The sequence below is a fragment of the Rana temporaria genome, chromosome 4 (assembly GCF_905171775.1).
Source record: "Rana temporaria chromosome 4, aRanTem1.1, whole genome shotgun sequence".
In the NCBI taxonomy this organism is placed as follows: Eukaryota; Metazoa; Chordata; class Amphibia; order Anura; family Ranidae; genus Rana; species Rana temporaria.
Window position 1 is genome coordinate 4,836,004 of NC_053492.1, and position 26,257 is coordinate 4,862,260.

The following is a 26,257-nucleotide window of genomic DNA, read 5'->3' on the forward strand; positions in this document are numbered from 1 at the left end:
CTAGGTCCTTGGACTTAGTTCTCCTTTGGACTTGTATCTGGCATTGGGTATCTGGAGTAGATTTTGGTTGGTGGATCGGAGAACGCAATTGGGGTTGTGACATTTTAATTTATCGCAATGATATTGGGGGGCACTTCCTTGAACACACTTATGCGTCAGACAAAGTGCCTTAAATGTAATTCTGTCTTTTACTGGCAATCAATGAAGGGATCTCAGGGCTCCTTGCTGAGAGTGGCTCTGATGTGGATTTTCTGAACAGAAGTGGAATTTTGAATAAAAGTGGAAGAGTTAAAAACCAGGAGGTTAAAACAAGAGTTAAGACAGGAGTCTTCTAAACTGTAAGTAACATCTTAATCTTCCTACAAGTAATTATATTGTAACTGGGAAATGTGTGCTAGCAGGGTTGAAGGTTTTGCTCAGTGCACAGTGTGTCACATGTATGCAAAATTGGTGCAACAGCTCCAGGATGGATACCGCTGTGACAGATGTGTGCAGGTTGCCCTTCTGGAAGCTCGCATTAGAGATTTGGAGGAGCAAGTTGCAACACTGGGTAGAAATGACAACCTTGAAAAGGGTCCTCTGCTCGCTTAGCAGGTGGTCAGTAAGGTTGATGTGGAGGGTGGAGGGGCAAGTCAGGATTATCAGATAGGGAGATGGGTTAATGTAGTTAGAGGGAGTGGAAGGGGCGTGAAGAAAGGGAAGGCCAGTCCTGTATTTGTGCATCAAAACAAATTTGCCAAGTTGGGTGATGATGTTGAGGTGGCAAACACAGAGGTGGCAGCCCTAGATGTTACCGCTACCCCTAACAGCCGGGAGAGCAACCCATCTAGTAGAGATGGGGAGGGGAGTGCAGGTAGGCCTAGACAGTTGGTGGTAATAGGGGATTCTATAATCAGAAGGACTGATAGAATAATTTGTCGCCAGGATCGCCTCAACCGAATGGTTTGCTGTCTCTCTGGTGCCAGGGTTCGGCATGTGGTGGACCAGGTGGATAAATTACTGGGAGGGGCTGGGCATGACCCAGCTGTCTTGGTCCACATTGGAACCAATGACAGTATACATGGAAGGTGGAGGCTCCTTAAGAATCAATTTAAAGAACTAGGCTGCAAGATGAAGGGAAGGACCTGCAAGGTGATATTTTCTGAGGCCGGAATCACACTAGTGCGTTGCGTTTTTGAGCTGCGTTCCCGTTGCGAATTTCTCTAGAGGGTGTTCTGCGGATCAACTGCGGTTTAGCTGCGGATCGGGTGCGATTTAGAAGAAATAATTATCTGAGCTGCGTTTTTGGTGAGGGCCAATCATTGTTAGCTGTGTGATGATGTAGGTAATAAAAGGGAGTGACCTTTCTTGGACTCTTCCTTTTTCACGAGCATTCAGTATAGTGTGGAATAGGATTTGGATTTCAGAAGAAATGTGTGCTGCCCTGCCCATGATCATGCCTACAGTTGTTGCTGCAACAGCAGCAATCTTGCTGGAAGTTAGAAGGAGGAGTAGAAGAAGAAGAAGATACTGGGTTCATCCTATCATTGCAAATAGGGATGAAAGAGGGCAGTTCATGATATTATATGAAGATCTCCGTGGGCATGAGGACAAGTTTTTTAATTATACACGCATGTCAATAACCAGGTGATTTTTTAGTTAATTTTGCTAAACATTTTCTTTCTCCATTGTTCCATATTAAATTTTTAAAGAATTTTTTTTTTTTTTTTTTTAAGTTTTGATGAATTGTTAGGACTAACGTACCATAGTTTGGAGCGCCAGAACACATGCTTCAGAGCAAGCATCCAGCCTGCACAAAGATTATTAATCACATTAAGGTACTTTTCCACACCTATGTGCATTTTCAAATTGATGTTGAAGCATGTATTCATTTTTGGTTTCAACTATCCAACATCTGTACTTAGAAATGAACAACCAGACATAAGATGCCCAAAAATATATTTATTTTTTACTTTTTTCCCAAAAATAAAGAAATAGACAACATATATTTGCTTGGACTAATATAAAAACTAAAAACTTTGCCTTCAAGTTTACCTCTGGATTAAACTTTGATTCAAAATATGCACACATGCTTGTTTACTGTGGGCATAACGTAAACTTTAGAGATGTTGATATGTTTTGGGAAATAATGGTGTGTCTGAGGAGTATTGACTTGCTGAGGTAGATTCATCAATCTCGGTGCTTGAAGCATGGCTAGACTCGCCATGGTGCTGTGGCACATGGTGCTGTGGCACATGGTGCTGTGGGCCATGTTGCTGTGGCACATGGTGCTGTGGGCCATGGTGCTGTGGGCCATGGTGCTGTGGGCCATGGTGCTGAGGCCCATGTGTCTGAGGCCCATGTGTCTGAGGCCCATGGTGCTGTGGCCCATGTGTCTGAGGCCCATGTGTCTGAGGCCCATGGTGCTGTGGCCCATGTGTCTGAGGCCCATGTGTCTGAGGCCCATGGTGCTGTGGCACATACATCCCCTGCATTTGTGTTTGTGGCATAATTGAAGGGATTGTGGATGGGATGGGATATGGAGTTCGCCTCTGTTGTACCTCATATATTGAAGTTGGCTCCTGAAAGCTTGAAGTGTAGGATGGAGGAACATAGGGGTAAGGTTGGTTTCCTGGGTCTGGGTACTGGCCTGACATTGGTAAGTGTATGTGTGTTGTTTCTTTTGTTACATATGGCCTTTCCAATGTATGTTGCTCGCTTGGCACTGTAAATGACTGCAGAACGTGTTCTACTGTGGTTCGCATTTCTAAATATCTCTCAGGTAGAACTTTTTTGATCAATGGTACAAAATTAAGCGCCAGTATTGTAGCTGGACATAAGAAAGCATCCACCTTTCCAGCCATTTGTTGTAACATCTCTAGAAGACGCTCGCTTATGTCCATCTGCGATACTGGCGTTCGCTTACGTGCCACTTTGGCAGGCCGCGCAATGGTTGTCGGAGCTGAGGAGGGTCCAGGCATAGGCTCAGGCAATCCAGAGTCAGTCTCTGGGTTTGTGACCCATAGATCTGACCCAAGTGGCATTTCAGGTATTTCCTCATTTGGATCAATGCAAACTGCTGGCACGGATTGGGCCTCAGATTGGCTCTCTGGTTGATCCTCCAGGACATCCTGTTCGTCCCAACTTGCTTCGGTCCTGTTTTTATTAAAAAAGAGAAACATTACTAATGCTAAATATATAGTCACGATACATAGATGATGTAGAGGATAACTTACTCTCTCATCTCTATGAGTGGTTTCAAGAAGGCAAGGTCCTCTGCATACATATAGGGTACTCTAGCTGGTGCCCCCGAGCCACTCCTCACTTCTCTTAGATGTTTGTTGTATTTCTTGAAGGCATCACGCATGCTTCGCCAACGATTCTTGATGTATACCACTGTAAAAAAGAGAAGATAATAATTATTTAATATTTCTTATTTGTTGAAGGTACCTAGCTACAGGAAATTCATTTGGAAGTCTCCACTATGAGTTCAAGGTTGGAAAATCAACTATATCTGGCATTGTACATGAAACATGCCTTGTTTTATGGAATGTACTAAAACCATTGGTCTTCAAAAAGCCTACAAAAGAAGTTTGGTTGAAGATATCAGATGAATTCTGGGAGAGATGTAATTTTCCAAACTGTGTGGGAGCCATCGATGGCAAGCACATACGCATCCTGAGGCCATTTGATAGTGGGAGTCAGTTTTTTAATTATAAAAAATATTTTTCGTTTGTATTAATGGCAGTGGTAGATGCCAAATATAATTTCATTTATATTGATGTGGGTGCTTATGGTAGCAGCTCGGATTCTGGTGTATTTAATCATTCCACATTTGGGAGAATGATAAGGGCGAATAGTCTGGATTTACCTAACGATTCCTCCTTGCCCGGAACAAATGAGCCAGCCCTCCCATTTGTTTTTGTAGGGGACGAAGCGTTTGCCCTTGGTAAAAATCTGCTTCGACCATTCTCAAGTAGAGCGCTGAGCAATGATAAAAGAATATTTAATTATCGGCTCACTAGGGCACGTCGAGTAGTAGAGTGTGCATTTGGAATTCTTGCCAATAAATGGAGAATATTGCACACCGCCATCAATCTCAGTTTGGAGCATGCTGTCTCTGCTGTCAAAACTGCGTGTGCACTGCACAACTATGTGCGAGAACGTGATGGAATTGATTATGAGGATTCCATGATGCATAACATGGAGGCGGCACAGTGGAGTTTGACTAGGGGCACTAGCAGTGGGAAATTGATTCGAGATCAATTTCTTAATTACTTTCTATCGCCAGCTGGCGAGTTACCTTGGCAGATGCAGGCAATTTAAAACCAAAAAATGTGGTGTTGTCATTAAAATATATGGCCCTTTAAATATTAAAACATAAAATACTAAGCTAAAAATGTCACTATGTGTAATTTGAATGCAGCTTGAAAAAAAAAATTAAAGTTATCTTTTGGCAGAATATTAAGGACTCCGAAGTGATTCTCTACCTGCAATTGGACAAAAACACCAAAAATTGGCTTGGTGACACTGTTATGTGTGTTCTGCTGGGTGTCATTGTACAGAGGATGATGTCTTTGTAAGACCACCATGGCCAATAACGTCATAATAGGATGACAAATACACATAGTCACTCCCCCAAGGATCTGCAAACATACTTGGTAAAGTGAGTTTACATATTTTGGTGATAGACACACGCAGACTCATACAAACAATGACCAAGGGTGTGGGAATGAGTCACGTGCCACCAGCAACACGGGGACAGGGTGCATTAGGAACACCATGCCAAGATATAAAACATGTGGCATGGTATGGGTTAGCAGACTTTACATGCCCTCACAGAATGCATGCTTGGATAAAGGCCTGCTCTGGATTTGTGGGCGGTATGCACTGTAGTTATTGGGGTCTACTTAGAATTATAATTTAAGAAGTTAGGGAATGAAAAAATAAATCAAACTTACCTTTGTCAGCTTGAACTTGGGATGAGCACATGCTCCACTCTGGCAAAAGGCTTTTGGTAATTTCAACCCAGGTAGTTTTTTTCAAAACATTGTCCTTATATTTAGGATGCCGGGTGTCATAGATTTGTGGGTTCTCCCTGACAAGGCGGATAAGCTCCTCGGAATCCACACAGTCCTTCACCTTAGCAGTGACTTTTTTGCTCCGTTTTTTGGACATGGCTACTCACCTCAGCAGCATGAAACAGACAGAGGAGGAACTAGGAAAAGGGGGAGGTGGTGGAGGAGGAAAAAAAACTTCCGTTCAAACCGCAACACACCTGCGATTTAGATGCGTACCCATAGAAGATAATGGGACTGAATTCGCACCTGAGCCGCACCGCAAGACATAAAAACCGCACGCGGTTTGGAGGCAATGCGCAGTGCGGATGCATCGCACATATGTGAACCAGCCTCATTGAAAACAATGTATTTTAAAATGTCCTGCGATTTGGATGCGGTTGAAACCGCACTCAATTCGCTTAGGTGTGAACCTAGCCTGAAATATTGCCTGTGCCATGCGCAACACAGGAAAGGCAGGGGGAGATTAGAGAGCTGAATGCATGGCTAAAGACCTGGTGTAGGAAGGAGGGATTTGGGTTTCTAGAGCACTGGGCTGACTTTTCATTGGGGTGCAACCTATATGCTAAAGACGGTTTGCACTTGAATGGAAGGGGGTCTGCTGTGCTGGGGGAGAGGTTTATGGGAATTCTGGAGGAGTATTTCAACTAGGATTGAGGGGGGAGGGTGAACTAGAATTACATCGGGCACACAGGTCAGTTAGGGGTCAGACATTAATGGAGAGTGGAATGGGGATAGATGGAAGGGTTAGGGCAGGTGACAAGAAAGTTCCCATGTTGCAAACAGCCATTGGAAATAATAGTGCCATTTGTACTACTATAAATTATATGAAAAACACCAGAGAAAAATGTAATAATACATTTAAGTGTTTGTTCACCAATGCCAGAAGTCTGCCAAGCAAAACAGGTGAGTTGGAAGCTCTGGTGCATGAGGAGAGCTATGATGTAATCGGTATTGCTGAAACTTGGCTTCAATCCTCACATGACTGGGCTATTAATATTCCTGGCTATGCTCTCTTTCGGAAAGACAGGGTAAAAAGGAAAGGTGGAGGGGTCTGTCTCTATGTGAGAAGTGACCTCAAAGCAAGCGTGAAAAAGAACCTGGTTGATGGAGAGTGTGATGAGGCCGAAGCATTATGGATGGAACTGCATACAGATGTGCGTAGTTCAAAATTAATCATTGGAGTTTGTTATAAACCACCCAATGTTAATGAGGAGGTGGAGACTCAGCTCCTTGCACAGATGGAAAGGGCTGCAAGGGCTGGGACGGTGATAATAATGGGGGATTTTAACTACCCAGAAATTGACTGGAATAATGGCATTGCTGGGACAGTTAAAGGACAACAATTTAAAAACCTATTGCAGGACAACTTTATGGTACAGTTTATTGAGGCCCCAACTAGGAATGATGGACCTGGTAATCTCAAACCATGCAGAGCTTATTACTAATGTTCAGATAAAGGAACACCTGGGTAGCAGTGATTATAACATGATTTCATTTAATGTTAACTATAAGCAAGAAATACATACAGGAAAGATAAAAACACTCAATTTCAAGAGAGCAAATTTTCCAAGCATGAGGGCTGCTCTCCAGGACTTGGACTGGGAGGGAATATTGGCACCGATGAACACAGAACAGAAATGGGAATTCTTCAATAAGACCGTTTATGAACTCACTACAAAGTAGGGGCCAGATTCACATAGAATCGCGGCGGCGTAACGTATCGTAGATACGTTACACCGCCGCAATTTTTCATCGCAAGTGCCTGATTCACCAAGCACTTGCGTGAACAATTACGCCGGCGGCCTCCGGCATAAGCACGCGTAATTCAAAGGGGCGTGTGCCATTTAAATTAGGCGCACTCCCGCGCCGGACCTACTGCGCATGCTCCGTTTCGAAATTCCCGTCATGACGTAATTTTTCCGAACGGCGACGTGTGTAGCGTACTTCCGTATTCCCGGACGTTTTACGCAAGAAGGAAAAAATTTTAAATTTCGACGCCGGAACGACGGCCATACTTTATACAGCACATACGTGTGCTGTGTAAAGTTAGGGCACCTAAAACGACGACTAACTTTGCGACGGGAAACTAGACTTGCAGCGACGTAGCGAACGCGAAAAACCGTCGTGGATCGCCGTAACTACTAATTTGCATACCCGACGCTGGTTTACGACGCAAACTCCCCCCAGCGCCGGCCGCGGTATTGCATCCTAAGATCCGACAGTGTAAAACAATTACACCTGTCGGATCTAAGGGCTATCTATGCGTAACTGATTCTATGAATAAAATATAATAAAAACTATTCTTTCTGCCTGAAAACTGTATATTGTCCAAAAGTGTCCCTTTTAGAGCAGCTAGAAAACAGCGATAATAAATTATAATCACTTGCAGAAATGTGCGATAGCAAATTGTGGGGAAATACGTCATAAAAAAATAAAAGTAATGATAGCGACAATTCTGCAACTGAGCAAATTTCAGTGATTTTGAGTTGATTACATTATTGAATAATTTTTATTATAATTATATTATTATTTGTTATAATTATTTATAATTATTTATTATATTATAATTTATAATTTTGTTTTTAAAAAAAATCATACCTGGGATGCCTACAATACTCTTGTTTGGTCAGATTTAAGTGAGTTATTCCTAAAAATTACAGACCTACAGTATAAAACGCCAAATTTCCTTGCAAAATAATTGTACCGCTTTTGGTACGTAATTCCAGACAGAATCATACCGCCAGTGAGGTTAAGAAAGGCCTGGATACTTTCCTAAATGTACAGAATATAACTGAGTACTGACATTTATAGGTAAAGTTGATCCAGGGTAAATCCGATTGCCTCTCGGGGGATCAGGAAGGAATTTTTTCCCCTGCTGTAGCAAATTGGATCTCATGCTCTGCTGTTTTCTTTTGCCTTCCTCTGGATCAACTGTGGGTATGGAGTTGGGTGTATGTGATTGTATTGTGTTTTTTATTTTGTTTGTTTATTTTTTTTTTTTGTGGTTGAACTGGATGGACTTGTGTCTTTTTTCAACCTGACTAACTATGTAACTATGATTCCCATGGTTTTTTCCCAGTCGCAAGTCGTGCTGCCGTATTTTGAATAACTTGTAGACGAATGATTTGGTATTTTGGGAGTCCGAGGTAAAGGGCATTTGCATAGTCGAGTCTGGAGTTGATTATTGTTCCAACCACGACTGCTATGTCTTCTTTTGGGATAAAGAGAACAAGTCTACGTAGCAGGCACAGCAGATGGTGGGATCCGCTGACTACAGAGCCTATTTGTGCATCCATTGTCATGTGGGTGTCAAAAGTGACTCAGACTTTTGAATTTTGTGCTAGGGGTGATTGTTTGTCCCAGAATGGGCAAGGGTGTCCATGTTGTTGCGGGGAGTCTCGTTTGGTTGGCGTGGAACAGGAGAAGTTCTGTTTTTGAGCCATTGAGTTTAAGGTAACTCTTCGTCATCCAATTTTCAAATTAAAATAAACAATGTATAGAGAAAGCTCCTGCGCTATCGGGGACTACAACTAGGGGGCACTGCTGCAAACACCTGGCGGTCTGTCCTTGCCAGAAAAAGTGAAAAAATGTGAAAGGGTGGTGGTGTCTGCGCTGTCCTAAAATAAGGTGCGTAGTGAACAGATACAAAACAGAACAGCATGAACTATTGGTATAAACTTGGAAGATGCTGAAATAGGCAAATGGATAAATGAATAAACACAATGACCCGGATTCACAAAGCACTTACGCCGACATATCTCCATATCTCGCCGTCCTAAGTACAAATGTGCGCCGTCGTATCTATGCGTCGAACCAGAAACCAAGATACGCCTAAAAATAGGCTTCATCCGACCGACGTAACTTTTCTACGCCGGCGTATCGTGGGCGCATAGTTACGCTGGCGCTCCCATTGATTTTCGATTCCAATATGCAAATGAGTGAAATACGGCGATTCACGAACGTAGTTGCGCCCGGCGCATAATATACACGGTTTGCGTAAAACTTACGTCCGGCGTAAAGTTATTCCCCATATAGGAGGCGCAACTCATGCAAAAGTATGGACCAGGGAATACACCGTCGTATTTTACGTCGTTTACGTAGTACGTGAATATGGCTAGGCGTAGGTTACGTTCACGTCGTAGGCAGTGATTCGACGTATCTTAGGCAGTTGTTTCGACGTGATTCTAAACATGCGCACTGCGATGCGTCCACGGGACGGCGAATGCGCCGTACGTTATTCGTATCTTTATGACGCTCAATCCATCATTTACATGGGGGGCACGCCTCATTTGCATATTGTATATTCGATACGCTACGCCGGCATAAATATGCGCCGATGTATGTGAATCCGGGCCAATGTGAACCAAAAAAATCCATATAAGTGATTACAAGTGATAACACATGGCCTTAAAATAGGCGACACACAAAGTGCAATAATCAAAAATAAATGAATAGAATAATATCTTATGAAGATAATAGAGTCTTATAAAGAACGGTGCTCCCAAAGAAAAAGCCCAAACTTCTGTGCTGGGGAAAACAACTTCCGTGCAAACACCTCTTGTGGTTCCTAAATGCTTACCTCACGGCTGTAGCACGGACAGCCAAAAGCTCCACAGGTGTAAACTCAGGTAGATGCAGCAACGCTTATAAGTGGCTGAAGGACTCAGCGTCCGATAGGCCCACTATTCATGGCCTCTTTGGCCCGGATTCACAGACACTTACGCTGCGTATCTCAAGATACGTCAGCGTAAGTCAACATATGCGCCGTCGTATCTATGCGCCTGATTCTTAGTAGAAGATACGCCTGAAATGTGGCTCCATCCGACCGACGTAAGGTTCCTACGCCGTCGTATCTTGGGTGCATATTTACGCTGGCCGCAAGGGGTGCTTCCATTGATTTACGCGTTGAATATGTAAATGAGCAAGATACGCCGATTCACAAACGTACTTACGCCCATCGCAGTAATCTACGCCGTTTACGTAAAGCGTACGTCCGGCGTAAAGTATCGGACGCTGAGTCCTTCAGCCACTTATAAGCGTTGCTGCATCTACCTGAGTTTACACCTGTGGAGCTTTTGGCTGTCCGTGCTACAGCCGTGAAGTGAGCATTTAGGAACCACAAGAGGTGTTTGCAACAGAAGTTGTTTTCCCCAGCACAGAAGTTTGGACTTTTTCTTTGGGAGCACCGTTCTTTATAAGACTCTATTATCTTCATAAGATATTATTCTATTCATTTATTTTTGATTATTGCACTTTGTGTCTGCTATTTTAAGGCCATGTGTTATCACTTGTAATCACTTATATGGATTTTTTTTGGTTCACATTGTGTTTATTCATTTATCCATTTGCCTATTTGAGCATCTTCCAAGTTTATACCAATAGTTCTGTTCTGTTTTAGGGGTGCAACGGATCAAAAAACTCACGGATCGGATCGATCCTCGGATCAGGAGTCACGGATCGGATCATTTTTGGATCAGCAAAAAAAAAAAAAAGGGTCCGTTTTCATTGGTCCAAAAAAAAAAATATATACATATACACATACATACACACACACATATATATTTTGCTGTAAAAACATCAAGATTGTACTTTTAACAAGTCCCAAACAGCCTCACCTCCTTCCTCTTTAATCCACCCCTAAAAAGTGCTTCTCTGCTAATATTCCCTCTCCAAGTCGGCTTGCCAGAGCCCAGTGCACAGCGTGACACGCCTCCCCGGGGAGGCGTGTTACGCTGGGCTCTGGCAAGCAGACTGGGTGGAGCAAGATGGCCGCCGCTCCGGAGCTAGGCCGAAGCCGGGGACTTTCCTAGGCCTAGGCTCCGGAGCGGATCGCGGGGTGTGCTGATCCGAACGGGGTGGCCCGTTCGGATCACGGATCGGTGACAATCCGTTGCACCCCTATTCTGTTTTGTATCTGTTCACTACGCACCTTATTTTAGGACACACACCATTCCTTATGGTTCATTCACTCACGCAGTGAGTTTTTGCACTACCCCCTTTTTTTGGAAAATAAACAATGTTACATTTGTTCATTAAATGGCGATAACTTCTATGATACTTGGCGCCATCTAATGGCCAAATGCTAGTTTTCAGGTTCAAATCAATAGTTGGATTAATGTTGTTGCTTTGATTATCTTCTATTCCTCAGTGTGTTCTGTACTCACCAGTGTATGAGGATGATCTCAGTTATCTGTATGAAGACATGTCTGATGAAGGAAACTAAGGGGTCTACTTCTATAAAATGAATTGGATGAATGTATCACAAATACTGGCCATAATGTAGCAAAGTGATTTCCTATGGTCATCAGCTCCATCTAGTGACCATAATGGGGTATTTTCTCTTCCGTTCATGGACACAGCAGCCTTTGACCTTAGGGTTATATCCGCTTCCTTCAGGAGAGTTTAGGCAGAAAAAAAGCACTTTAAGTGTTAACAACACTTTCCTCAGTGCAGCTCCTCCCAGGGGGCGTGGCCCCCCAGGTATAACCCACACCCTGCTCTAGCAGCCTCAGTTTTTCTCTGCCTAACGACAGGAGAGGACAGGCACTCTGGAGTCCTGTACTCTGGAGATTTTTTCTTGCGATTTTTTATTTTTTATTTTTATTGTTTTGTTCCTGCATTTTTAAATCCTGTGATTCTTCTATCAACAGCCGACTGGGTGACAGGCTGGGTCTTGACACTTGTAGTCCCCCCATGTTTGGCCATCGAGCGTGTGCCGGCCCTCAGCTCAGCCCTGGGTCGTCCACGACAGGCCCCATTGCTCCAGGGGCAGCCGGGGAACATTTTGTTCTAGGGCACACATATGACCGGCCTTTATGGCTTTGTCACAGTGTGTCTGGCCGACAGCCATGCCGTTTTATGCGGACATTGGTTCTGTCTGGGATACCTCCAGCTGGTGGTCGCAGGACGGGTAAGTAGTGGCCCCTTGCTCAGGAAAGCTGGTATGGCTGGAATCTTCCCCTGGGAGGTCGACTGAGGGTTTGCCCTGCTCTTTCCTCTCTCCCTTAATTCCTCTCCCTCCTTTCCCATTTGGGTAGCGGCTGTGAGGGGGGAGTTTCATGGGTCTCTTTATTACACCGGGGGCTGTGTGTTCACTACAGGGTCTTTTGTGTGTGTGTGTGTGTGCGCTGCGCTGTAATGCTGTGTCACTTTGGGCTTTTTAAATGCGCAACGGCCACCATTTTGCCGTAGTCGCGCTTTATATGGCTCGGCGGCCATTTTCCTGTGGTCCTATGGTGTTTTTTGCTATACAGCAGCCATCTTGGATTTCGTTTGGCCTCGTGTGGCCGTTTTAGCGCTCAGGAAGACCGCGAATCTCTCTGAGGGAACAGACAGCAGCGCAGCCAGCTTCTCAGCACGCTTCAGACTCCTCTCAGCTCGCGCTGCACCGGGCGGGGTGGTGAGTTCCCTGGGGGCCCCCATACTCTGTGTAACGGCCGGGAGGTGACCGTGGGTGGTTTCTGCTTTACAGTGGGGTGACACAGCGGTGGGGCATTATGGAGCCTGAGCAGGTACTTCTTCCCCACATCTGTTGAGGCAATGTCGGCTGCCCTGGAGGTTTTTTCTCACCAGGATTGAAGCAACTGGTGCCCGGATGGGGGGTAAAAAGTGCCCCCTCCCTGAGCTTGCTTCTGGAGATGCCTCTGACACAGAACCATGCCCGGCTATTGCCCCTGCCTCTGTAGTGTCAGAGGATGCAGGCTTGACCCACGCAGACAGTGAGGATGACTCTGTTTCAGGGTCAACTACTGACAAGGAATTTGTTGGAGCTCTTATTTCTGCGGGCGTGAAACTCAGAGGTTTTGGCGGAGGCACCAGATGTGCCGGTCCCTTTTGGGTTCCGCAAACCGCCGTACACTACAAATGTGTTTCCTTGTGTTCCTTATTTGGACAATTTACTGTAAAAGGAATCGGATACGCCGCAGAAAGGTTTTGATTTGAGGAGGCCTTTTTGAAAGACTGGGTCTCTCCTCTTTCTGTGGACCCTCCTGTGTCCAGATTGAGCAAAGCCACCACGTTACGTGGAAGGGGCTCCTGCCTTTAAGGACCCTGCTGATAGGAGAGTGGAGGCTGTGGCCCGCTCCCTATTCACTGTAGTGGGTTTGTCGGTGAGGCCGGTTTTGGCTGGGACTCTAGTGTCACAGACTCTGACTGAAAGGGCGAAGTTCCTGCTGCAGGAGCTGGAGTCACAGGATGCTTTCGAGACTTGTAAGCACCTGGTTGAAAAATTGGTTCAGGGTCTGATGCTCATCTGTGAGTCGGTTTTGGATACGCTCCCCTTGCTTTCCAGGGCCTCCGCCTATGCGGTGGTATTGCGCCGTCTTGTGTGGCTGAAATGCTGGTCTGCGGACCAATCCTCAAAAAAGGCCTTGGTGGATTTACCCTTTAAGGGCTTTTTGGGTCATCCCTGGATGACATCATTAATGATGCCACGGGTGGTAAGAGCACGCTGCTTCCACAGTCTGGGAAGGGCAAGGAGCCTCGCCGTAAGCAAGGGGCACTCCTTTTCTACCCCAAGTGTTTTTTTCATGCACCCAGCACGGCGGGTAAAAATCCGCAAGGCGCTGAGGCCCCGCTGCGGGGCAGAGGCGCGCCTGGTGCGGCAAGCCTAACAAGCCTGCGGACAAACCCGCTTCCGCATGTAGGTCTGCCCCCGCCTGTGTCTTGGGTGGGGGGCCGACTTCGCAGCTCGTGAAAGTTTCTTCTTTCCAACCGTTGAGTTTGCGACGTAGTTTCCTCGGGGTACAAGATAGAGTTTCTCTCTTGTCCATCAAACGGATTCTTTCCTTCCAACCTCTAGCTTCCTCCGGAAATGCCGGCTGGCTCTGGCGGGGGCTGTCCAGGATCTTCTGGTCAGGGGAGTGATGGTGCCAGTTCCCTCACAGGAACGGTTTCAAGGGTTTTACTCCAATCTGTTTGTGGTCCCCAAGAAGGAAGGGGGTCTGTCCAATCCTGGACCTCAAGGCCCTCAATTGTTTTGTCAAGGTACAAAAATTCAGGATGGAGTCGATTCGCTCAGTGATGGTGATGACTTCATGGTGTCCTTGGATATCATGGACACGTACCTGCATGTTCCCATTTGCACAAAGCACCAGAGATTCTGCGCTTTGTGGTCGGGGGAGGACCGCTTTCAATTTGTGGCCCTCCCTTTCGGCCTGGCATTGGTACCACAGGTTTTTTGCCAAGGTGCTCGCCCCGATACTGGCCCTGCTAAGGCAGTGAGGAATCGCTATCGTGGGATATCTGGACGACCTTCTCCTAAGAGCTTCTCAGGCTCAGGGTTAGAGGAGGACGTGTCTATCACGTGTCAGACTCTCCAAGAGTTCGGCTGGCTTCTGAATATCCAGAAGTCAGTGTTAGTTCCGATCCAGAGACTGGAATACCTGGGGCTAGTCCTGGATTGTGCGGAAGCACGGGTTTTCCTCCCGACAGAGAAACTGAAGTCCATGCGATCTGCTGTGCAGCAGTTGTCGACCCAGAAGTGGTCGTCTCTTCGATTCTGCATGAGAGTTCTGGGTCTGATGGTGGCCTCTTTCGAGGCGGTCCCACATGCCCAATTCCACACCAGGGAGCTACGGAGGGAAATACTGTTTCGTTGGGACAAGCTCCCGTCATCTCTGCATTCCCATATTCAGTTGACCCATCTGGTCAAGTCTTCCCTGGTGTGGTGGCTGACCTCTCCGGTGCTTCGGACCGGGAAGTCATTTCTACCGTGCCGCTGGACAGGGGTCACGACGGATGCCAGCCTCTCCGGTTGGGGTCAATATTCTGGAGCTCCGAGCAATCAAGCTGTGCCTTGCCAGGTGGTCCCGACCGGTCAGGATTCAGTCCGACAACGCCACGGCCGTGGCATACGTCAACCATCAGGGGGGCACACTGAGTTCAGCTGCGGCGACGGAGGTCGCGCACATCCTTCAGTGGGCCGAAAGGTCCGTTCCGGTTCTGTCGGGTGAGTACATTCCGGGGGTTTTGGCGTTGGCAGGTCGACTACCTAAGTCGCCAAAAACTGGACCAAGGAGAATGGTCACTTCACCCGGAGGTGTTTCACAGCCTGTGCCAAAAGTGGGGCATTCCAGACGTGGACCTTCTAGTGTCCCGTCTCTATCGGAAGGTTCCACGGTTGTGGCCAGGTCGAAGGACCCGTGGGCGGAAGCGTCAGACGCGTTGGTAGCGCCTTGGGGTCACTATCACCTAATTTACGCCTTCCCTCCTCTAAAGCTTCTTCCTCGCCTGCTGCGCAGAGTGGAAGCCGTAGGGATTCCGACAATCCTGTTCGCTCCAGGCTGGCCGCACCGCTCCTGGTAGCGGACCTGGTGCATCTGGTGGCAGACGCCCCTGGCGTCTACCCCTGAGAGAAGATCTTCTGTCGCAGGGTCCGATCTTCCATCCTGTTTTACAGTCGCTGGCTTTAACGGCGTAGCTGTTGTGAGCCAGGTGTTGTAGGACCGGGGCCTGTCAGGCTCGGTGGTTTCTACCATGCTGTGTGCACGGAAGTCTACTTCACGTAGGATTTCCCATCGTACGTGGAAGACCTGCGTCTCTATGTGTGAAGGGATGAAGTGGCCCATCCAGCTTGGAGCGCAGCGTGCACACATCCCCATATAGGCAGGTCGGTGGGACATGTCTTATGACGCGGTACGCCGGTAACACGCCCCTATATATACACGTCGTTCTGCCGCATCCCCTGGCGTTGGATGGGGAGCTTCAATAAGCATGCCAGACGGCGCATGTTTACACGGTTAATCCCGGCGTGGGGTCATTTTACACGTGACCCACACGCCCCCATGCCATTGGTCAAGGTGAGAGGTCATGACTCACATGACCAGTTCTATCACATGATGATAGCTAATCATTTTCACCATTCTCATTAAAAGTTTCCCCTCTTTTGTTTCTTATACAGGTGGTTCTCAAAAAATTAGCATATTGTGATAAAGTTCATTATTTTCTGTAATGTACTGATAAACATTAGACTTTCATATATTTTAGATTCATTACACACAACTGAAGTAGTTCAAGCCTTTTTATTGTTTTAATATTGATGATTTTGGCATAAAGCTCATGAAAACCCAAAATTCCTATCTCAAAAAATTAGCATATCATGAAAAGGTTCTCTAAACGAGCTCTTAACCTAATCATCTGAATCAACTAATTAACTCTAAACACCTGCAAAAGATTCCTGAGGCTTTTAAAAACTCCCAGCCTGGTTCATTACTCCAAACCGCAATCATGGGTAAGACTGCCGACCTGACTGTTGTCCAGAAGGCCATCATTGACACCCTCAAGCAAGAGGGTAAGACACAGAAAGAAATTTCTGAACGAATAGACTGTTCCCAGAGTGCTGTATCAAGGCACCTCAGTGGGAAGTCTGTGGGAAGGAAAAAGTGTGGCAGAAAACGCTGCACAACGAGAAGAGGTGACCGAACCCTGAGGAAGATTGTGGAGAAGGACCAATTCCAGACCTTGGGGGACCTGCGGAAGCAGTGGACTGAGTCTGGAGTAGAAACATCCAGAGCCACCGTGTACAGGCGTGTGCAGGAAATGGGCTACAGGTGCCGCATTCCCCAGGTCAAGCCACTTTTGAACCAGAAACAGCGGCAGAAGCGCCTGACCTGGGCTACAGAGAAGCAACACTGGACTGTTGCTCAGTGGTCCAAAGTACTTTTTTCGGATGAAAGCAAATTTTGCATGTCATTCGGTAATCAAGGTGCTAGAGTCTGGAGGAAGACTGGGGAGAGGAAAATGCCAAAATGCCTGAAGTCCAGTGTCAAGTACCCACAGTCAGTGATGGTCTGGGGTGCCATGTCAGCTGCTGGTGTTGGTCCACTGTGTTTTATCAAGGGCAGGGTGAATGCAGCTAGCTATCAGGAGATTTTGGAGCACTTCATGCCATCTGCTGAAAATCTTTATGGAGATGAAGATTTCATTTTTCAGCACGACCTGGCACCTGCTCACAGTGCCAAAACCACTGGTAAATGGTTTACTGTGCTCAATTGGCCTGCCAACTCTCCTGACCTGAACCCCATAGAGAATCTGTGGGATATTGGGAATAGAAAGTTGAGAGACGCAAGACCCAACACTCTGGATGAGCTTAAGGCCGCTACCGAAGCATCCTGGGCCTCCATAACACCTCAGCAGTGCCACAGGCTGATTGCCTCCATGCCACGCCGCATTGAAGCAGTCATTTCTGCAAAAGGATTTCTGACCAAGTATTGAGTGCATAACTGAACATAATTATTTGAAGGTTGACTTTTTTTTTATTAAAAACACTTTTCTTTTATTAGTCGGATGAAATATGCTAATTTTTTGAGATAGGAATTTTGGGTTTTCTTGAGCTGTATGCCAAAATCATCAATATTAAAACAATAAAAAGGCTTGAACTACTTCAGTTGTGTGTAATGAATCTAAAATATATGAAAGTCTAATGTTTATCAGTACATTACAGAAAATAATGAACTTTATCACAATATGCTAATTTTTGGAGAACCACCTGTAGTTTTAAAAGTAGAGGAGCTTTTATTCCTTTGTAGCTTCCTTGCCCTTGCATTTATAATCATGCTTGGGCTAGTAATCACCTATAGGCATGTTTTATAATAAGTCAACCCGGAAGTGATCTCGGATTGGGCGAGCTCCCAGGAAATGGCTTGGTGGGGTCATATTTTATATTTAAACATGGTGGCACCAGTGGAGTTTTACCCCAGATGATGCAAACTATTGCGAAACACGTCGGGACTTCACTGCTGCCATGCGCATTTTTATCTTGATGTCCTTTTTATTCATCAAAACTGTAAGTGTTTGTAACCGTTATTAAACCTTCTTAATTATTACGGTATCACACTATGTGCCTCTCGTTTTCCTTCATGCACTCTGGGTATGGTTCGATCCTCTGAGAGTTACCTCCAAGTTGCTGATACTTCCCCCTGTTCTGGTCCAAGTGATGTCTTCAGGATATCCTGCCGATTGTAAATCCAGCTCCCGTTGATGTGTCTTTCACCAATTCACATACAGCTTTTATTGACCCTTTGAGCGTACGCTTATTTGGGTTCAATACATCTGGTAAGCCTCCCCCTTTGGTGGTGGTTGTTTTCACACGATTAATTTACCGTAATCACCGTGGTGTTTGGAATCATTTACTGCACATGGTTTATTCTTCTATCAACGTTCACACAATCACATGGACTTTTATTTGATCACACTGCCACTCAGTGTTGATATAGACTTTCAGTGTCTTACTTTTCAATTTATATTTTAGCGCCACAATTTTTTGTATATGGACACAGCAGCATTGACCTTAGAGACGTCCCCAAGCAGTGTCAACATTTTTTCGAGGGGTGGGAAAAAACACAGCAAACCAAGCTTCACCCCAAACAAACCAGAGTTCCTCAACGAAGGAACTTCAACCTTAAACAGCCGCCTGTAAAACCTTGCGGCCAAAGGAGGCATCCGCAGATGCACTCACATCCAACTTGTAAAACTTTGAGAATGTGTGGATTGACGACCAGGTCGCTGCCTTACACACCTGTAAAACAGACGCTTGATGGAGGAAAGCCCAAGAGCCACCAATCGCCCTGGTCGAATGCGCCATAACCAGAAAGGGGGGTGCCCGCCCCTTTAGGGCATAGGCCTGAAGCACGACCCGTCAGATCCACCTAGAAATGGTGGCCGACGAGACCGCCAGACCCTTCTTAGGACCAGTCACCGACACGAACAGTGAATCTGACCTCCGAAACGGACCTGTAGCAGACAAGTACACCCGTAGGGCTCGAACCACGTCCAAGGAATGTAACGTGGCTTTCTTTGGCCGAGGACATACAGATGGAAGAACAATGTCCTCATTAATGTGAAAAGCCGAAACAACCTTTGGAAGGAATGACGGCTGCGGCCGCAGCACCACTTTATCCTTGTGGATGACCAAGTAAGGGGCCTTGCAAGACAAGGCCACTAGTTCAGAGACTCGTCTTCCCGACGTAATTGCCACCAGAAACACCACCTTCTGGGACAGAGTCAACAAAAGAATCTTTCAAATGTCCTCAAACGGAGCCTCTTGAAGCCCCGAAAGGACCAAATTCAAGTCCCATGGAGGCAGTGGAGGATGCACAGGAGGGGCCACATGCCTAGCCCCCTGCACAAACATACACACCAGGGAGTGCGTTGCCAGCGGTCGCTAAAAGTAAACGGCCAAGGCCGAAATCTGACCCTTCACCGTACTTAAGCGAGAGCCTGATCCACTCCACACTGTAAGAACAGCAGAATCCGGGACATCACGTATGTACGGGGGTGCCATTATATCTCTTCACACAGAGATGTAGGCCTTCCACTTACGATGGTAAATCCTCCATGCTACGAGCACAGAAGTAGACTTCCGTGCTCGTAGCATGGTGGAAATCACTGAGTCCGACAGGCCTCGGTCCTTCAGCACTTGGCTCTCAACAGCCATGCCGTTAAAGCCAGCGACTAAAGCAGGGTGAAAGATAGGACCCTGCAACAGAAGATCTTCTCTCAGGGGTAGACGCCAAGGGACGTCTGCCACCAGGCACACCAGGTCTGTGTACCAGGGACGGCGCGGCCAATCCGGGGCGATCAGCATTGTTGGTATCCCCTCTGCTTCCACTCTGCACAGCAGGAGAGGAATAAGCTTCAGGGGAGGGAAGGCATAGATTAGGCGATAGTGACCCCATGGCACCACCAGCGTGTCTGATGCGTCCGCCCATGGGTCTCTTGACCTGGCCACGAACCGTGACACCTTCCGATTGAGACGGGATGCCAGAAGATCCACGTCTGGAGTTCCCCATTTGTGGCACAAACTCTGAAACACTTCCGGGTGTAGTGACCATTCTCCTTGGTCTAGCGTTTTTTGCGACTTAGGTAGTCAGCTTGTCAGTTCAGCACCCCCGGAATGTACACGGCCGACAGAGCCGGAACGTACCTTTCGGCCCACCGGAGAATGTGCGTGACTTCCGTCGCTGCGGCCGAGCTCCGTGTGCCCCCCAGATGATTGACATATGCCATGGCCGTGGCATTGTCGGACTGGATCCTGACCGGTCGGTCCTGCAGACCCAGAGACCACTTGGAGAGCCACAGCTTGATCGCTCGGAGCTCCAGGACATTGATCGGTAGGTGGGACTCCTCCTGAGTCCAGCGCCCCTGGGTTGACTGGACACCCCCCAGCCGGAGAGGCTGGCATCCGTCGTGACCACTGTCCAATGGTACGGCAGGAATGATTTCCTGGTCCGAAGTACCGGAGATGTCAGCCACCACACTAGGGAGGACCTGACCAGTTGACTCACCCGAATCTGGTAATCCAGAGACAAAGGGAGCTTGTCCCAGCGTGTGATAGATACGTCCTCTTCTAATTCTGAGCTTGAAGAAGCTCTCAGGAGAAGGTTGTCCAGGTATCCTATGATAGCAATCCCTCAGCAGAGCCAGAATCGGAGCGAGCACCTTGGTGAAAACCTGCGGTGCCGAGGCCAGGCCGAACGGGAGGGGCACAAATTGAAAGTGGTACTCTCCGACCGCAAAATGCAGAAATCTCTGGTGTTTTGCGCATATGGGGATATGTAGGTACGCGTCCTTGATATCCAAGGATGCCATAAAATCCCCCTGAGGGAGCACTGCCACTGCCGAGCGAATCGACTCCATCCTGAACTTTTGCACTTTGATAAAACAATTGAGGGCCTTGAGGTCCAGGATTGGACGGACCCCTTCCTTCTTGGGGACTACAAACAGATTGGAGTAAAACCCCTGAAACCGTTCCATTGAGGGAACCGGTACAATCACTCCCCTGACCAGCAGATCCTGAACAGCCCCAGACAGGGCCTCCCAGCGTTCCGGAGGAAGCTGGAGGTTGGAAGGAAAAAATCTTGGTGGACAAGAGAGAAACTCTATCTTGTACCCCGAGGAAACTACTTCGCAAACCCAGCGGTCGGAAAGAAGAGACCTCCACCGAGCCGCGAATTCGCGAAGCCGGCCCCCCACCCGAGATGCGGGCGGGGCAGACCTTCATGCAGAAGCAGGCTTGTTCGGCTTGTGGTACCAGGTGCGCTTTTGTCCTTCAGCGGGTGCCTTAGCACCCTGGAAAAGTTTTCCTGCCGCACCTGGCGGGCGAAAAAAACGCTTGGGGGTAGTAAAAGAGGGCGCTTGCTTACGGCGAGGCTCCTTACCCTTTCCAGATTGCGGGAGCAGAGTGCTCTTACCTCCTATGGCATCTTTTATGATGTCATCCAGGGATGCCCCAAAAAGCCATTCACCCTTAAAGGGTAAATCCACCAAGGCCTTTTTTGAAGACTGGTCCGCAGACCAACACTTCAGCCACACCAGTCAGCGTTTCACTATCGCGTAGGCGGAGGCCCTGGAGAGAAAGGGGAGCATATTCAGGGCCGACTCAGACAAACTTTAGGCCCTGCACCAACTGGTCTGCCAGGTCCACACAGATCTCAGGAGCATTATGCGCCTCCAGCTCCTGCAGCAATGACTTTGCTCGTTCGGTAAGTGTCTGTGACACCAGAGCCCCGGCCAGGACCGGTCTCACCGCCGACCCCACCACTGTGAACATGTAGCGGGCCACAGCCTCAGCTCTACAATCTGCGGTGTCCTTAAAGGCGGGAGCCCCTTCCACAGGTAACATGGTAGCCTTGTTCAGTCTGGACACCGGCGGGTCCACTGATGGAGGAGAAACACACTTTTTTTTAAAAGTCCTCCTCAAAGGGATAACAGACCGCAAAGTATTTTGGAACAGCAAAAACCTTCTGCTGCCGATCCGATTCCTTGTACAATTTGTCCAGATGTGGAACGCAAGGAAACACCTTCGCGGTGTGGGGAGGCTTGCGGAGCCCAAAAGGGACCGGCATCTCTGATGTCTCCGCCGAATCCTCAAGTTTCTGAGTTTGCCCCACACCACAGTGATAAGGGCTCCAACAAACGCCTTATCATGCGCTGACCCTGAAACAGAGTCATCCTCACTGTCCTTGTGGGCTAGGCCTGCATCTTCTGACATAACAGAACCAGGGCCAGACGCAGTAGCAGGGCCTGATTCTGTGTCAGAGACATCCCCAGAAGAAGGCACAGGGAGGGGGTGATTTTTACCCCCCTTCTGGCCACTCGCCGCTTCAATCCTGGCAACAAACGCCTCAAGGACTGCCGTCATAGCATCCACTGAGGCCGCAGGAACAGGGGCACTAAGGGTTAACTCTGACATGCCTAGGGTAGAAGCCTCCGGTTCGAACGCCATGCTGACCCACTGTAAATGCCACCCTTGTACTGCAAGGCAAGACCCACAGGTCACCCTCCCAGCCGCAACAGAGAGCAGGGGACCCCCCAGAGGACTCATCACCCGACCAGGCTGTAGTGCTGCTGAGAAGCTGAAAACGCTGCCCGTGCTGTGCCGTCCCTCAGGAAGTGTGCTGGGAGCATAAAACAGCATGCGGGCTACAAGAAAATGGCCGCCAAGTCAATAGGAGCGCGTCACCGGCAAAATGGCGGCCAAACACGCGGTTTAAAAACATAAAGTGACAAAAAAGCAGCAGAAAACACGGCAAATGTACCAGACCCTACAGGTCGTCCCCCCCGCACACACAGCATCATAAAAGACAAAAACCGCACCCCACAGCCCCCTGGTAGAAACGGAGCCCCCCCAGGCAGACCCCCCACCTCACAACCGCCACCCAGAACGGGGAAGGAGGGAGAGGAAGGGAGAGAGGAAAGCAGGGCGTACCCTCGATCGACCTCCCCAGGAATGCACCAGCCAAACCACCATGCCAAGGCAAGGGGATACTACCCGTCCTGCGACCACCAGCTGGAGGCATTCCAGAAAGACACAACGTCCGCAGCAGTTACGGCATGGCTGTCGGCACACTGTGACTCAGCCATAGAGACCGGTAGGGATGAGCCGAACATTCCCGGGTTCGGTTCGCACCAGAACGTTCGAACAGACCGCGGGTTCGCGCGAACATTTAGAACCCCATTGAAGTCTATGGGACTCGAACGTTCGAATTCAAAAACAATCATTTTAAAGACCAATATTCAATTTAATGTTGGAAAACGTCTTTCAGAACCCGGGTCTTGCCCCAGGGAACATGTATCAATGGAAAAAAAAGTTTTAAAAACTGACGTTTTTTCCGGAGCAACGATTTTAATGATGCTTAAAGTGCAAAATAAAATTAGAAAAATTCCTTTAAATATCACACCTGCTGGGTGTCTATAGTAGTGGCACGTGTTCAGGGCTGGTGCAAGGATTTTTGACACCCTAGGCGAAACCTTATTTTGACGCCCCCTTGGCTCCTCCCCTGACCCCTTTGTGCTTGCCCTGACCTTTTTAATGGCTGCTCAAAAATAAAAATACCTTCAAAGTTGCTGCTTTCTCCACAAACCAAATATCTCCTGCAATCCTCACTTCCAGCACCCTGCCATTCCTGCTCCCAGCAATCCTCACTTCCAGCACCCTGCCATTCCTGCTCCCAGCAATCCTCACTTCCAGCACCCTGCCATTCCTGCTCCCAGCAATCCTCACTCCCAGCACCCTGCCATTCCTGCTCCCAGCAATCCTCACTTCCAGCACCCTGCCATTCCTGCTCCCAGCAATCCTCACTTCCAGCACCCTGCCATTCCTGCTCCCAGCAATCCTCACTTCCAGCACCCTGCCATCCTGCTCCCAGCAATCCTCACTTCCAGCACCCTGCCATTCCTGCTCCCAGCAATCCTCACTCTCGGCACCCTGCCATTCCTGCTCACAGCAATCCTCACTCCCAGCACCCTGCCATCCCACCTCCCAATATCCTGCCATCACTTAGCCCAGCCTGCCACCTCTGTGACATGTGACAGCAAATGCGTTTAGTTGCTATTAAACAGCACACGCGCAGTAAGAGCGACTGCGTTTAGGTGCTATTAAACAGCAAACGTGCAGTCAGACCAACTGCGTTCATGTGCTATGTAACAGCAAACGTGCAGTGACACCAACTGCGTTCAGGTGCTATTAAACAGCACACGCGCAGTGACACCAACTGTGTTTAGGTGCTATTAAACAGCACACGCGCAGTTACAGCAAATGCGTTAGGTGCTATTAAACAGCACACGCGCAGTTACAGCAAATGCGTTTAGTTGCTATTAAACAGCACATGTGCATTAACAGCGACTGCGTTAGGTGCTATTAAACAGCACACGCGCAGTTACAGCAAATGCGTTAGGTGCTATTAAACAGCACACGCGCAGTTACAGCAAATGCGTTAGGTGCTATTAAACAGCACACGCGCAGTTACAGCAAATGCGTTAGGTGCTATTAAACAGCACACGCGCAGTTACAGCAAATGCGTTAGGTGCTATTAAACAGCACACGCTCAGTTACAGCAAATGCGTTAGGTGCTATTAAACAGCACACGCGCAGTTACAGCAATTGCGTTTAGTTGCTATTAAACAGCACACGTGCATTAACAGCGACTGTGTTTCTGTGCAAATAAATAGCACACGTGCAGTAACAGGTGATGCGTGTATGTGCAATTAAATAGCACACGTCCACTAACACGGAGTACTATGTTTAGGTACTATGTTTAAGCTAAAGACTATGCAGGCAATACAACACGTTAGAGCACTGCATCAAGCACTATCTCCTGCCTGACAAATACTAATAGCAGATCTAGCTATGCTATACAGTTTATAAATATATGTACAACTCCTAGGGATGTGAATATATTCTCTACAAACTGTAAATTTTACTATACTGACTAGCCTTCCTGCTCTATCTATCTGGTAGAAAAGACACTGTGTCTCTATCTATCTCTCTCTAACTGTCTGACTGATGTTCTCTGTAACAAAGCCGGAACACACTACACGAGGCCGCCTTGCAGGCTGCCTTTTATAGTGTGGGGCGTGTACTAAACCCCCTGAGCCATAATTGGCCAAAGCCAGCCTGGCTTTGGCCAATTATTGTTCCTCGGTTTTGCGCCTTGTGATTGGCCAAGCATGCAGGGTCATGGTGCATGCTTGACCAATCATCAGCGCGCATCGCCGCAGTGAATTATGGGCCATTTTGCGTCACTCGAATTTGGCGCGAACGACCCGTTTTGTTCGAATTTCGTCGAACGATCGATGTTCGAGTCGAACATACGTTCGTATCGAACGCGAAGCTCATTCCTAGGGACCGGTCATATGTGTGCCCTGGAGCGTATAGCTCACCGGCCACCCCTGGAGCAATGGGGCATGTCATGGACGGCCCAGCATGTAGCTAAAGGCCGGCACACGCTCAATGGCTGAACATGGGGGGACTACAAGGATCGAGGATCCAGCCTGTCACCCAGTCGGCAGTTGATTGTAGATCCCAGGATCCAAAAGCAAAAAAACGCATAAAAACCTCCAGAGCACATGGGCCCAGAGGAGCCATGTCTTCTCCTAACGCTAGGCAGAAAAAAACTGGAGCTGCATGATGCAGAGAGTGGGATGTACCTGGGGGACCCACCCCCTGGGAGGTGCTGTACTGAGAAAAGTGTTTTAACACTTGAAGTGCTGTTTTTTCTGCCTAGTCTCTCCTGAGGTCAATGCTGCTGTGTCCGTCCATGAACGGAAGAGAAAAAAAAAACAAACAGTGGTAATCAAATACCACCAAAAGAAATCTCTATTTGTGGGGAAAAAATATAAGAATGTTGTCTGTGTACAGTATAGCATGACCGCGCAATTGTCATTCAAAGTGAGACAGCGCTGAAAGCTGAAAATTGGACTGGGCAGGAAGGGGGAAAAGTGGCCGGTATTGAAGTGGTTAACTTCTGTCCTTCAGTGTGTACTGTACTCATCAGTGTATGAGTATGAATCCATGTCTGACAGAGGAAACTAAGGGGTCTACTCCTAGAAGATTCATTGGACAAATTAGACAATCATTCATCCAACCATTACACATTCTGCTCATAATGCAACACAGTGATTTCCTATCATCATCAGCTCCATCTAGTGGCCATAATGAGATATTGTTTCGGTCATATGATTTGACAATACCGCATTATGGCCACTAGATGGAGCCAAGGAAATCAGAGTATGAAATAAATAACATCCAATATTCATCACAGCAGGGTCAATGCCGCTGACATTCATTCACATATACAGTACAGACCAAAAGTTTGGACACACCTTCTCATTCAAAGAGTTTTCTTTATTTTCATGACTATGAAAATTGTAGATTCACACCGAAGGCATCAAAACTATGAATGAACACATGTGGAATT

At 47.5% G+C, this 26,257-nt stretch overlaps 1 protein-coding gene across 1 annotated transcript; it reads left to right on the forward strand.

Moving 5' to 3' along the window:
* The first annotated feature begins 1,175 nt into the window (after positions 1–1,175).
* LOC120935835 (protein ANTAGONIST OF LIKE HETEROCHROMATIN PROTEIN 1-like) lies at positions 1,176–4,367 on the forward strand. The gene is made up of 3 exons (XM_040347891.1): positions 1,176–1,626; positions 1,716–1,817; positions 3,426–4,367. The coding sequence occupies exons 1-3, from the start codon at positions 1,412–1,414 to the stop codon at positions 4,303–4,305; spliced, it is 1,197 nt and encodes a 398-aa protein (XP_040203825.1). The 5' UTR covers positions 1,176–1,411; the 3' UTR covers positions 4,306–4,367.
* Positions 4,368–26,257: the final 21,890 nt, after the last annotated feature.

Excerpts from the sequence above, each read along its gene's own strand:
- LOC120935835 (XM_040347891.1), top strand. The coding sequence starts at position 1,412 with ATGTGTGCTGCCCTGCCCATGATCATGCCTACAGTTGTTGCTGCAACA. Across the intron at positions 1,627-1,715 it reads ACACGCATGTCAATAACCAG|TTTTGATGAATTGTTAGGAC; the intron begins GTGATTTTTTAG and ends TTTTTTTTTAAG. Across the intron at positions 1,818-3,425 it reads AGATTATTAATCACATTAAG|GTACCTAGCTACAGGAAATT; the intron begins GTACTTTTCCAC and ends TATTTGTTGAAG.